Raw genomic sequence first — 13,851 nt, forward strand, 5'->3', positions numbered from 1 at the left:
AATGTTGTGAACAAAAGCATAATAATAATAATAAATTAATGGTCGAAGTACAAGATGCGGAACTGTCTGCCAAGAAAACACCATTACAAAATCGAAGACTATAACGATTTAGAATTGTTGAAGTTAACGAAATAATAAAGTTAGCTTCTAAAATTGATCCCATCAAATATTATGTGCCTGCCGAAGACATTTTTAGCATAATTGAAGAAGCCCACGTTCCTATTGTTCATGGTGGTCAGGATAGGTTGAAGACTGAAACCAGAAAATAGGCAAATATTATAACAATTGATATGATCAATACTTTTATACCAATGTGTGAAACCTGCCAACAGAAAAATAAAAATTATAAAGCGAAGAGAGTCTTGTGTCGAAACCTATATTGCATTCATAAAAATGAATAGTCGCTGTCAGGTAGATTTGATCGATATGCAATTGCAAGAGGATCATCCCATATAAACTATTCTAAATGAAATCCGTTCGGGATTTCTAGTTTTAACTTAATTTGGCAGTCAAATCTAGTTTTAACTAGTTAAAACTAGAATTGTCTAAAGCGCATAGTTAAAACTAGTTTTTCCTAGTAAATTCGGGTTTTAACTGAAATCGGGTTTTAACGGTAACATATACAAGTAGAGAGTTATCAATACTGCAACTCGAGGATCGAAATGACATAACTGTGTCAAATGTATTCAATGTAGGTACAGTGCCAGCAAAAAAAATCTTTACAAAGTGAAAAAACGCATAAATCAGGATAATTATTTTAATTTTACAAATTAATATTTTGTAAGGATATTTAATTTTGGGTTCTGTGGCAGTTATGGAAGGGTCCAACATTACTACATGGCTGATGATGGTGTCGGGCTTAGATGATGTTTTTTAAGAACTCCAGAACCAGGTTTTCTTTCCGAAACAGTCTCAGAAGGCTACGACACATCCAACCGTTTCAACTGAATCTCTTGGAAACACCAATATCACGTGCTATGGTAATTACAAAATTCCCTTTCTCAAAGTAAAGTTAAAGCACAAACTTTCTGCTGATTTGTGAGTGTAGTCCTTTATTTGAATTTCGCTCCACTGACTCGATGAACTCAGTGACTGATTGTCACTCAAATTACAAATGTGAAAGATAAGAAGAGGATAACCTCACTTTTATGTATAATGGCGACTTAAAAAGTTTTACGTTAAGGGTTCATTTCAATTGTTTATGTGTAAAACCGTTTATGTTCAATAAATACAGTTATGAAAACGAAGCCAATATTATTTCAGTAAGAGACTACATGAGTTTCTTTTGCCCCATAGTTTTTACTTCAGTTTTTCAAAAAGTTTCACATTAACTACTTGTATAAAGCCAACTGTGTGTACAGTACAAACGCACAGAATAAACTAAAGAAAATAAGATGTCAGTAAACTGCAGGCACCTGTCAAAGCAAATATGTCATCACCTCTCTCCTCAAACACTAAACAGGCTCAGTTGGCTTTATACAAGTAATCAATGTGAAACTTCTTCTTGAAAAATTGAAGTAAAAACTATGGGGCAAAAGAAACTCACAAATCAACTGAAAGTTTGTGATTCAACGTCACTTGCGAAAGGGGACTCTGTAATTTCCATAGCTTGTGATATTGGTACCAAGAAATTCAATTGATCAATTGAAATGATTGGATGCATCGTAGCATTCTGAGACTGTTCCGTAAAGAAAACCTGGTTCTGGAGCTCTTAAAAAAACATCATTTAAGTCAGGCATGTAGTAATGTTGAACCTTTCCATAACTGCCACAAAACCCAAAATTAAACACCCTTATAAAGTATTAATTTCTAACATTATTGTATTGACTACATAAAAGCAAAAATTGAATCACCAATTCAATTTGTTTGAGCATTGATATATCTAAGTCAAACGAAATTCGCTGATTGCTGACAGGTGATGAAATGGCAACAGAAGCGGACGAAACAGATTCAAAAGCGACACATACTCGGAATTTGGAATCATTTGAAGGTGGCGATGTCGATGATGCTATTGCAACTGAAAAAGATCTGCGTAAAGAAGCTAGAGAAGCTGCATCGCACATGCAACAATTCATCGAGTGATATTCGCGACATGAAGAAGCCAATAAAGTAGATCGCATGATCTTATGCTGATTAAGAAATTCAGCTGTTGCAAAATGTGAAGCAACAGTAAAACAAACAAATATTACAGAATATTTTAACCCAAATTGATTGATCAAATTGAAAAATTGTACTATGAATTTTTAATTTTCATTAATGTTCTGTTAACCGTTTTTTCGATTATCCGTCATACCCTTGGTCCAGTGCCCTGACGGATAATCAAGGTTCCACTGTACTCTGATTTATGCGTTTTATTCACTTTGTAAAGATTTTTTTGTTGGTACTGTATTTGTATTACACGTAAAGTATACTGATATTTTCAATTATCGTATTACTAAACTTACAATACTAAAAATGATAGTTTATGTAAAACATCGACAGTCTCGTAATTAGTTAATGAGAAGAGATTTTTGTTTAAATGAAAGATGTTTTACCTTTGATAGCCTCGTTCACGTCTCCCGATGACTCTAAATGGACGAACCCGTAGTTCCTAACGATGTCGCACTCCACCACGGTGCCGTACTTTTTGAACAATTCGCGTATTTGAGGAGCCTTCGTGTTGTCCGTCAAATTTCCAACGAAGATCTTGGTGGTAGGTGTTTGGGGGGCCTTCCGGCTCTTGGCCGCTTCGCACTTCATCGGCTGACCGTTCAACATGTGTCCGTTTAAATTATTGATGGCCTCGCGTCCGTCGGTTTCGTTTTCCATGTGGACGAAGCCGTAATTCTTGACGACGTCGCATTCAACGACCTTTCCGTACTTTTCGAACAATGGACGCAGTTCGGCCACTGCGGTCTTCTCGCCCAAATTTCCGATAAAGATTTTGAAGGTACCCGCGCTGCTAAAACCCGGCATTTTTGGGGATTTTCGGTCTTCGGCGGCGATACAAACACTACTACTTCACACGGCGACGACGACGACCAAGTTGCTTTTAGAACCACGCCTGAAACTCTTCAAATCAACACAATGTCTTAGATTCCTTCAAACTTCAAGTACGTTTAGGCGAGATACCGCCTAGTCCAGAGAAATAAGGTTTTTCTCGTGACACATCCCCCTCCAGGCCGAAACCAAATTTTTTGAGTAGTATGGACATCTATATTATTAACCTATATGTTTCCTGCAGCCGATTTTGATGATATACATAGTTATAAACAAATGAAGATCGAAAAACGGTAAAGTATCGCTTTTTTCGTCTATTACCAAAAAGTTAAGCACTTTAAACAAATTTGAGAGTAAGAAACTCATAAATCGTATAAAAAACTTCAATATGGCATTCGCTGAATATGTCCAACCTTATTGGTTGCTTAGAAAATTGCAAAATAAATCATAAATATTGAGTTTTTATAAATATTCTTAACTTAGGTAAAAATTAACTTAGAATCTTCTTATTACGCGGAATGCCGAGACTTCTTGTACTTAAATTATATTTTAAATTTCAAAGCAATTGGTCAAATAGTTTAAAAATTATTTAATTTATTTTTCTCAAATTCATTTTTTTTTGCAACACTATAAGTCAGAAAATTATGAGGTTACAATAATACTTCGGACAGTTTATGAAAGAAGAACATTTATACTATTACCTTAATTAAAAATAAATGACAAAAAATAATTTTAAACAGTGTAAAATTATTTTGCAAAAACATGTCCATTTTTTGCTTACTTATAAACAATTAGAATAACTTTTTAACCGTTACCCGTAGAAAAATTATTTTTTCATATTTAGAAAGACTGAATTTTTATACACATTTAGAAAGAAAAACAAGTGTTCTAGGACATTTAGGGACAAAGTTAGCCCCCCCATTTTTTTAATTCACATGTTTTTGCAAAATTATTTTGCAATATCTATAATTATTTTTTGTCATTTTTTTAAATTAAATTAATACTGTAAATTTTCTTCTTTCATAAACTATCCAAAATATTACTGTAACTTCATCATTTTCTGACTTACAGTGTTGCAAAAAAAATTAATTTTGGATAAACAAATTAAATAACTTTTAAACTATTTGACCAATTGCTTTGGAATTTAGGGTGTAATTTAAGCACCATAAGTCTCAGCATTCCATGTAATAAGAAGGTTCTAAGTTAATTTTTACATAAGTTATGAATATTTATAAAAACTCAAAATTTATGATTTATTTGGCAATTTTCTAAGTAACCAATAAGGATAGACATATTCAACGAACGCCATATTGAAGTTTTTTATACGGTTTATGAGTTTAGTACTCTCAAATTTGTTTAAAATGCCCAATTTTTTAGTAAGAGACGAAAAAAGCGAAAATTTACCGTTTTTTGATCTTCATTTGTTTATAACTATGTATATCATCAAAATCGGCTGCAGGAAACATATAGGTTATTATTATAGATGACCATATTACTCGAAAAATTTGGTTTCAGCCTGGAGGGGGATGTGTCACCAACACGATATTTTTTTTCCTTATTTCTCTGAACTAGCCGGAAATATGATCAGTATCAAATCGAGTTAAAAAACGATTAAATAAACAATAAAAACAAAGATGATTAGATATTTTTAAACCTGTCACTACAAATATAATTTAGTTGACACCTAATTTGCATGTACACATTGAAAAACCTAAACGTTTTTAGTCTCATTTGTACACATTCTAAACACCTATTCAATTAAGAATAGATGACTTAAAATTCCATTAAATACACATTATTGTGGCTGATGAGGATTTTCTAGGTCCACACCATAAAATGAACAAATTTTTCGTACAATTTTTCTTTTGTTTTAACAAAATTCTATTTTTTGTCAAAATGAAGATCCCTTTAGTATACTATACTTATAAATCATTATGCCCTTTCTCATGAGCATCTTTCAGTGCATCACAGTTTTTCGATTTCATTCTAACCCATTAAATTGTATGTGACAGAAAACAACGCACGTTGGTGACTTTACATTTCATCGGTGACATTTATTCTAGTTGTCAATAGATGGCGCTATAATCGAAAAAAAAAAAAAAAAAATTATTTACGAATTATATAATATATCTACGAATTGCAGGTTCATGCTCAAAGGCGTTTGACCTGGTAAATCACAAGATTTTAATCAATAAGTTGAGAGGTCTGGGTATCCAGGGTGAACTTTTAGAATGGTTGTTATCCTACCTATCTGAAAGAATACAAATAGTATGTGTTCAGGGTTTTCAATCGTTTGAAATTAAGGTACCTTCGGGAGTGCCACAAGGGTCACATCTTGGACCCCTTCTATTCAATATCTATGTTAATGATATTGCATCCTGTTTCCACTTTGCCTTTTTTCCTAACGTTTGCTGACGATTTAAAATTATATTTGAAAATCGAGAACGATGGTGACTATAAAAAATTACAATCTGACTTGGATCAGTTGAGCTATTGGTGTGATAGCAACGGAATGGAACTTAATATTAAAAAGTGTCACTTAATGGTTTTTGGTCGAAATAGAACTCCTACAAATCATATCTATACTATTAAGGATTGTCCTGTAGACTCTGTATCTCAGATAAAAGACCTAGGTGTTGTGCTCGATACCAGCTTATCCTATATCCCCCATATATCATCTATTGTCTCAAAATCACTTCAACTTTTAGGGTTTATCAAACGTTGTGCAAAAGACTTTCTAAATATCCCATCCATAAAAGTATTGTATTGTTCACTTGTGAGACCTCACCTAGATTACTGTTCATGTGTTTGGTCTCCACACTATTACACCCATATTCTAGCTATTGAGAGAGTTCAACACAAGTTCTTAAGATTTGTTGCATTTAAACAAAACCAGAAGGTTGATGAAATTAACTATTCTAATACATATAGAAAAGTCTCTCAACATAACCTCTCTCCAAATCCGACGCATGCATAAGGATCTCACAATGTTTTATAATATACTACACTCCAATAATTTTGCTCCTCAACTATTAGCCTCCATGTTCCCAGTAGACAAACGAGGCTAAATCAACCTTTTTACATTAAAGCCCATCGCACTAACTATGGACACAACTCCTTCATGTCCAGAACACCTAGGTTTGCTAATCAATATTCGGAGGGTTTAGATTGTTATAGTTTTCCAAATGAATTTAAACCTCATCTTAAAAACCGTATGTGATAACTTGATATCCTTGTGTTTTGTACATTTTTTGTTGTTTGTTATTTATTTAATGTTCCTAGTTTGTATGATTAAAATTTTTAAATTTACTTTAGATTAGGTTATAAATCTCCTGTGATTAATGTTTACACTGTATTTTAATTGGGTGATTGCCCGTTGATAAATAAATAAATAAATATAATCTGTACAATTTATAAGACTATACTAATCAAAGAAAATACCATTTTATAAATGCAATAAACAATTGATTTGTTTTTGTCAAATTGCAAATAAAATGTGCCAACTGTCAGATTTAACTAAAATGTCATGTCACTAAAATGTATACTATCACGGACTTACCTTTTTTTCTATCATTTGTGACGCACTGAAAAATGCTCAGGAAAAGAAGCATACTACCTATCACTAGTCCAGGAAACGAAGCTTTTCACTTCGCAATTTTTACAGAATGGATCAATTTGCTTGAAAATTTGAGAATAAGTGGTCCAAGGATCAAAATCTATATGCTGCCGAAAGGCGTTTTTACCATAGGGGTGATTCCCACCCCATCTCGGGGGGTGGAAATTATTTATTATATTTTGACTGCAAAAGTTGATAAAAACATTCGTTCTAAGCAAAAAATGTACTATACATTTTTTTGATAAACTTAATAGTTTTCGATTTATTCGCTATCAAAAGTGTTAGTTTTATATCGAAAAAATCAATGTTTTTCAATAACATATTTAATACTCATATTTAATACTCATTTACTATTCACTCAATTTCTGCTGTAGAAAAAATTTTTTCAAACCAAATCCTTGGAATTAAAAACCTACAATTTTATATTTTGTACCTCTGATGCTAATCTTTCTATTCTGAAGAAAATGGCATGTTTTACCGAAGTACAAAATTCGTTATTCGCTCCAGTTTTTTAAAAATTGATCATTTTATTGATTTTTTAACCGTAACTTTTTAATTTTTTATCTCAGAAAGTTTGGTAAAAAAGAATTTTGTAGGTTTTTACAAGTTCTATAAGGCTATTCGTATTAAATCCTTTTAAAATCCTCAGTCGCAAAAAGAGGTGACTTTGAGAGGGTTGGTAAAGGTGGTTTTTGCATGTTATTACAAGTTTTAATTGTCAATAGCTCACTCAATGTTTACCCTAGAAAAAATTTATTCAAACCAAGTTCTTGGGAATTAAATAAGCTACAATTCCGTATTTAAAACATTTTTCGTATCTCTGATGCTAATCTTTCTATTCTGAAGAAACAGGCATTTTTTACCAAACTACAGAAATCTGTTATTCCTTTTTAACTCCATTTTTTTTAACCAATCATTCTAAGCCAGTCAAACTTCTAGAACCTATTAATAACACATAAATAAAAAAGACCAAATAAGGTCAATGGCTAATTTTAATTAGAGTGGTGATTAGGGGTTTTTTTCCGATTACTTTTTCGCTGAAAAAAATAGGGACTGACATTCTTTTCATTATGTCACTTAATTTTTGAGCTAGAGACTTTTTTATTTTTGACGATAGATATTTTTAAATACTTTAAATTAGTTTATATAAGTTATTCTCGAAAAATGCAAAGTTTTCCCGTCTTTTGACTTTGAAACTACAATATTTAGCATTTGACGAAGAAGAGCTAACATAATAAAATATAGCTCGATTACTATTGGTCCTAAAGAAAAAGGTTTTGAGTTATTAGCAGAAAAACTGATTAAAAACATTGATTTTTTCGATATAAAACTAACACTTTCGATAGCAAATAAATCGAAAACTATTAATTTTATCAAAAAAATGTATAGAACTTTTTTTGCTTAGAATGAATGTTTTTACCACTTTTTGCAGTCAAAATATAATAAAGAATTTCCACCACCGAGATGGGGTGGCAATCACCCCCATGGTAAAAGCGCCTTTCCGCATTATATAGATTTTGATCCTTGGACTATCCAATATTTATTGTCAAATTTTCAAGCAAATCAATCCATTCTGTAAAAATTGCGATGTTTTGTCCTATTTTAAGCTTCATTACATGGACTACATGTATTTGGTGCAAAACATTTTTATGAGTAGAACTAGGACAGTCCCTGGTCACCTTTTCAGTTCAACATTTTTGCTCAAATAAATGAAGAATACACAATTAGTGAGGAACAACAAGGTTTTCGGAAAAATAGGTCTACAATAGATGCCATATTCACAGTCAGACAAATTGCTGAGAAAACACTGCACTGGAATATAATAAACCTGCATTTATGTGCTTTATAGATCTGACTAAAGCCTTCGATTGTGTAATATTAGAAGATGTGCTAAAGAAGAAAAATCAGCCCAAAATTATAAGGATAATTAAAGACATTAATACAAAGAACAAAAGTAGACAAATGCCAGACGAATGGAGAAGCAGTATACTGGTACCTGTTTACAAAAACAAGGGAGATATACAACAACGTACATACTACAGGGCTATAAAACTGTTTAGCCACATCATGAAAATATTTAAAAGAGTAATTGATAGACGGATACGTGAAGAGACTGAAATATCCGAGAATCAATTTGGCTTTATGCAGGGCAGATCAACAACAGATGCAATTTTCATTATAAGGCAGTTGATGGAAAAATACAGGAGTAAAGAAACAAACGCTCATATGGTATTCATTGATCTTGAGAAAGCATATGATATGAGTTCCTCGAGAGATTTTGTGGTGGGCACTCAATAAGAAAGGAGTCCCTGGTGAATATGTAAAGATTGTGAGGATATGTATGAGGGAGTAACGACTAATGTTAGGACAGGTGTGGGAGAGACTGATAAGTTTCATGTGAAAGTAGGATCGCACCAAGGCTCTGTGCTTAGTCCGTATTTATTCTTATTAGTTTTGGACCAGATAGCAGAGAAACTACAGGGTAACATTCCATGGTGCTTGATGTATGCTGATGATGTCGTGTTAGTAGGAAATAGTGAAAGAGACTTAGAACAAAAACTGGAACAGTGGAGGCAAGCTCTGAAGGAAAAAGGTTTAAAACTTAGTAGGACAAAAACAGAGTATTTAGAATGTTCATTTAAAGATGGAGTTACTACAAATAAAATGGTATCTTTGGATGGTGAACTGGTTGTAAAAAGCAATAGTTTTAAGTACCTGTGATCAGTATTACAGAGTAATAGAGAAATAGATGGAGATGCATGCAGTAGAATTAGGGCTGGATGAAGTGGAAAGAAGCGAGTGGTGTGCTGTGACACAAAAATTCCTATGAAGCTGAAGGGAAAATTCTATAAAACAGCCATAAGACCGGCTATGATGTACGGAACTGAATGTTGGGCAGTGAAGAAAGAGGAACAACGAATGCATGTGGCAGAAATGATAATGCTTAGATGGAGGAGTGGAGTGACAAAGAAGGATAAAATCAGAAATGAGTATATTAGGGGAAGTCTAGGTGTGGCACCAACTGATGCCAAAATGAGAGAGCATAGGTTAAGATGGTTTGGTCATGTTCAACGTCGAGACGTTAATCACCCAATACGAAGAATAGCTGAAGTGCAGATTCCTGGAAGGAGTAGGAGAGGAAGACCAAAGAAGACCTGGGGGAGACTATAAGGCAGGACATGTTGGTAAAGGGGATTGACATTGATATGACCCAAGAATAAAATAGAATAAAAGTCGAAAATGAACTAACATCAGAAGTAGAAATCAACTCAGGAATCAGACAAGAGGATAGCTTGAGCCCACTGCTTTTTAAGGTAATGTTGGAATGTTGAACTGGTATACACCTTGAAGTATGTATTGCTGGTTCTGACATGGAACTGAAACAGGGGCTTTTAACAACATAGTCCACAAACTTCAAGTCAAGTGACTCGGACAGCTATGGAAAGGGCCTAACATTAAGCTCAGTGATGGCAAATCCAATGAAGAAATAAGAAGATAATCAAAAGTAACAGATGTAAACCAAAAGATTGTCATGTTAAAATGGAACTTCCCAGAACACATAGGAAGGATGGAAGAGAAGGGTAGGATGAAGCCACCTCTTGAACGGTGTCTAAGAGCAAGTAAGAGAAGTAGAGGCAAGGCTCAAACCAGATGGACTATGGACTGATGACATCAAGCCAATGGCTGACCATGAATGAATGCAAAAAAACAAGAACTGAATGGACAATGGACAGACTGGAAGGCTTACATTCGATGATGCATGGAATAGTTGTTGATGATGTGATATATTTTTTATTACAGTGGAACCCCATTAAGTCGGCCCCCGATAATCCGGAAGTCCGGCTAACCCGGACCAATTTTCATCAGACAAAACGGACATTTTTTCACTTTGACCGAGTTTTTTACCAAGAAATAAACAATCCTGTTGACAGCTGTATGTAATTTAGATTTACTGTGCATATGTATTTGATGTTTTTGCAATTATAATGTGTATTTGTTTATTATTTATATGTATTTTCCTAATTTTTACCATATTTTTCGGTTAACCCGGATTTTTGATAACCCGGATCAGCCGCGGTCCCGATTAATCCGACTTATCGAGGTTCCACGGTACTGCCTGGTAATAAATGAATTGAAGCAAATTGCATACAATATTGAGTCTACGTAATCTAAAAGTGTCTAATCATTCTTTACCACAAGCTTGCACCACAATTATTTTATCAATAAAAAATCTTGATGAGTCAAATGTCACTTACGGAATCCTTTGAATTTTATATTGTAAAAATAAAAGCAGATCTTTATTTTTGCTAATAGCAATCGTAGGCCTGGATCCCACGTACCTAAAAAATGTTGATTAATAGCAAGCTGAAAATTTGTTAATGGCTTAACGGTGTCTAGTCAGACAAACTTTGATGTAAGGGAACACTGGAACAGGGAACGTTATAATTGTGGAATAGGTTAAAAATTTGGAACATCATACTATGAAAACGTCCCATATATTTCGTCGGACAGAACTTCCAATTGCTTTGTTACCCTTTCATTAAACTCTCATGCAAAAATCAGACTGGTATTTATCACCAACTGGGCATTTTAACAAGTCCGACAAATAGTACATGTCAAATGATAGGAATTATGTTGGTGATAAATAATAGACCAGGGCGCATCTGTAAAAATATTAGTACATTTGGACGTTGAGAGGTGACTCAAATTTTTTTGCAGAAATTGCTTGAAAATAACTCAAATAATAATATTTGAGTTATCCTCCCTCTCAAAAAGGTCCGGAACATTGTTTAAATAATCAAAATGTCAAAAAATTAAGGAAAGATTCGACCTTTTCTTCGTTTTTTGATTATAACTTTAAAAATATTCATTTCCGAAAACAGTTGTATTGACATAAAAGTTGCGTAATTAAATTTCCTACAATATAGAATTGGTTAAAAATTTAAAAAATAGTCACCCTTGTTGCAAAATAGCAATAATTTCGAAAAAAACCATACAAAAACAAGTATTCGCCTTTTACGTTTTTCAACCATTTATCCTACACTTAGGACCTTCATATTTCACCCAGAAAAACTTTATGATACAGTTAAAGAATACTGTAAATTTCATTAAGATCGGTTCAATAGATTTTGTAAAATACATTTTGCAATCCAGCTTTCACAAAAAAAAATTATTTTTTCAAAATGTTACAGGACTGAAAATAAAGCAGATAGCAAGTTGAAATTTTGTTTGCTGATAGAAGTGTACTGTACCTTTCATTTGCAATTTGCAAAACTAAAATCGATTAACTACCACGGCGTCAGGAATTAAAAAAAAAAACATTAATTATTGGTGCTACGCGCAGGACAGCGGATAGTTTGCTCTGATTGGGCATGTCAATGACCTTTGATAATGATTGATACATTTTAATTTTTATTACATTTCGATATAAATGAATAAATTTGTTTATTGCAAAATAAAAACACATACCTACTCTATCATTTGAAATAACACTTTTTTAGCAAAAACTTTGTTCATATATTTTAACTTAGAGAATAAAAGATTATTATTTTTAAACATATGCAATTGTTTAAACAATATTTCACAAACAATAAAAAAATTTAGTTTGATTTTTGTGGAATTAAAATATTAAAATACAACAAAATATAGAGTAAGAAAATAATATATTAGATAAAGATTGGCAGAAATTTTGGTGGAAATCAACTTGTGTGAATCGAACACCGCTGTCCTGCGCGTAGCACCAAAAATTAATGTTTATTTAAAAAATTTCCCGACACCGTGGTAATTAATCGATTTTAATTTTGCAAATTGCAAATGAAAGGTACAGTACACTTCTATAAGCAAAAAAAATCAACTTGCTGTCTGCTTTATTTTCAGTCCTGCAACATTTAAAAAAAATGAATTTTTTTGCGAAAGCTGGATTGCAAAATTTATTTTGCAAAATCTATTAAACCGATCTTAATAAAATTTACAGTGTTGTTTTACTATATCATAAGTTTTTCTGGGTAAAATATGAAGGTCCTAAGTGTAGTACCTATAAATGTTTGAAAAACGTAAAATACGAATACTTGTTTTTGTATGTCTTTTTCCGCAATTATTGCTATTTTGCAACAAGGGTGACTATTTTTTAAATATACAACCAATTTTATATTGTAGGAAATTTAATTAGGCAACTTTTATGTCAGTACAACTTTTCTCAGAAATGAATAGTTTGAAAGTTATAATCAAAAAACCAATAAAAAAATCGAATTTTTCCTTCATATTTTGACATTTTGATTATTTAAACAATGTTCCGGACCAGTTTGAGTGGGAGGATAACTCAAATATTATTATTTGAATTATTTTCAAGCAATTTCTGCAAACAAATTTGAGTCACCTATCAACGTCCAACTCAAAACAGATGCGCCCTGGACTATAATAGCAGTCTGATTTTTGCATGAGAGTTTAATGAAAGGGTAACAAATCAATTGGAAGTTGTGTCCGACAAAATACATGGGACGTTTTCGTAGTCTGACGTTCCAAATTTTTAACCTGTTCCAGTGTTCCCGTACATCAAAGTTTATCCGACTAGACACCGTTAAGCTATAACAAATTTTCAGCTTGCTATTAATCAACTTTTTTTGGTACGCGGATCCAGGTCTATCATTGCAATTATTAGCTATTATACATAATATTCAGATTCAGGAAAAAACTTCACATAGGTAGTAACAAAATGGTGGATTTATAAAAGTGATGCATTCTTGAAACACCCATTTTACATTAAAATACTTTCAAAACTCGTACATTTTGAAAAACGTAACAAACAAATTTATTTAATTACAAAGAAGAAACACAACAAAGGGATTTGTAGGTAAATTCCATATCCAATTATTATCGATGTAGGTCTCCATGTTGCCGGCAACAATATTTTTGGTAAAAAACCTATAAAAATAATAGTATTGCTTTAAATTTATCTTACCACTGCAATGAGCAAGCTTCCAGTTGAAATCAGCAATATAAGAAATTGTATTGTTCAATACAATAACTGATAACACAACCAACAACTACAACACAGCTAAATTTGCGTAATGGCGGCGTAAAAGTAAAAAATTTATTGATGATGTGAGGAAATTGAACCGAACAACATCTTCGTGTATGTTCGTTTCCACGTGGTTAGAAATTAAAAATTTTATTGGTCGACTTTTGTCTTTCTCGTTCTCGCCTTCTGACGTTTTAAGAATTGGAACGATGATTGGTCAGAATAACTTCGAAACTTC

At 32.7% G+C, this 13,851-nt stretch overlaps 1 protein-coding gene across 2 annotated transcripts in view; it reads right to left on the reverse strand.

The window, feature by feature from the left end:
• The window catches only part of LOC126889503 (RNA-binding protein lark), a 28,392-nt gene extending 14,664 nt beyond the window's left edge, over positions 1 to 13,728 (reverse strand). For both annotated transcript variants that reach the window (XM_050657844.1, XM_050657843.1), the window contains exons 1-2: positions 13,554 to 13,728; positions 2,535 to 3,051 (exon numbers count right to left, since the gene is read on the reverse strand). In XM_050657844.1, coding sequence (XP_050513801.1) covers positions 2,535 to 2,955 — 421 coding nt within the window. In that variant the 5' untranslated portion in view covers positions 2,956 to 3,051; positions 13,554 to 13,728. The remainder of the gene's footprint in view (positions 1 to 2,534; positions 3,052 to 13,553) is intronic.
• Between the last annotated feature and the right edge of the window lie 123 nt (positions 13,729 to 13,851).

Source organism: Diabrotica virgifera, chromosome 8 (assembly GCF_917563875.1).
Source record: "Diabrotica virgifera virgifera chromosome 8, PGI_DIABVI_V3a".
Taxonomy (NCBI): Eukaryota; Metazoa; Arthropoda; class Insecta; order Coleoptera; family Chrysomelidae; genus Diabrotica; species Diabrotica virgifera.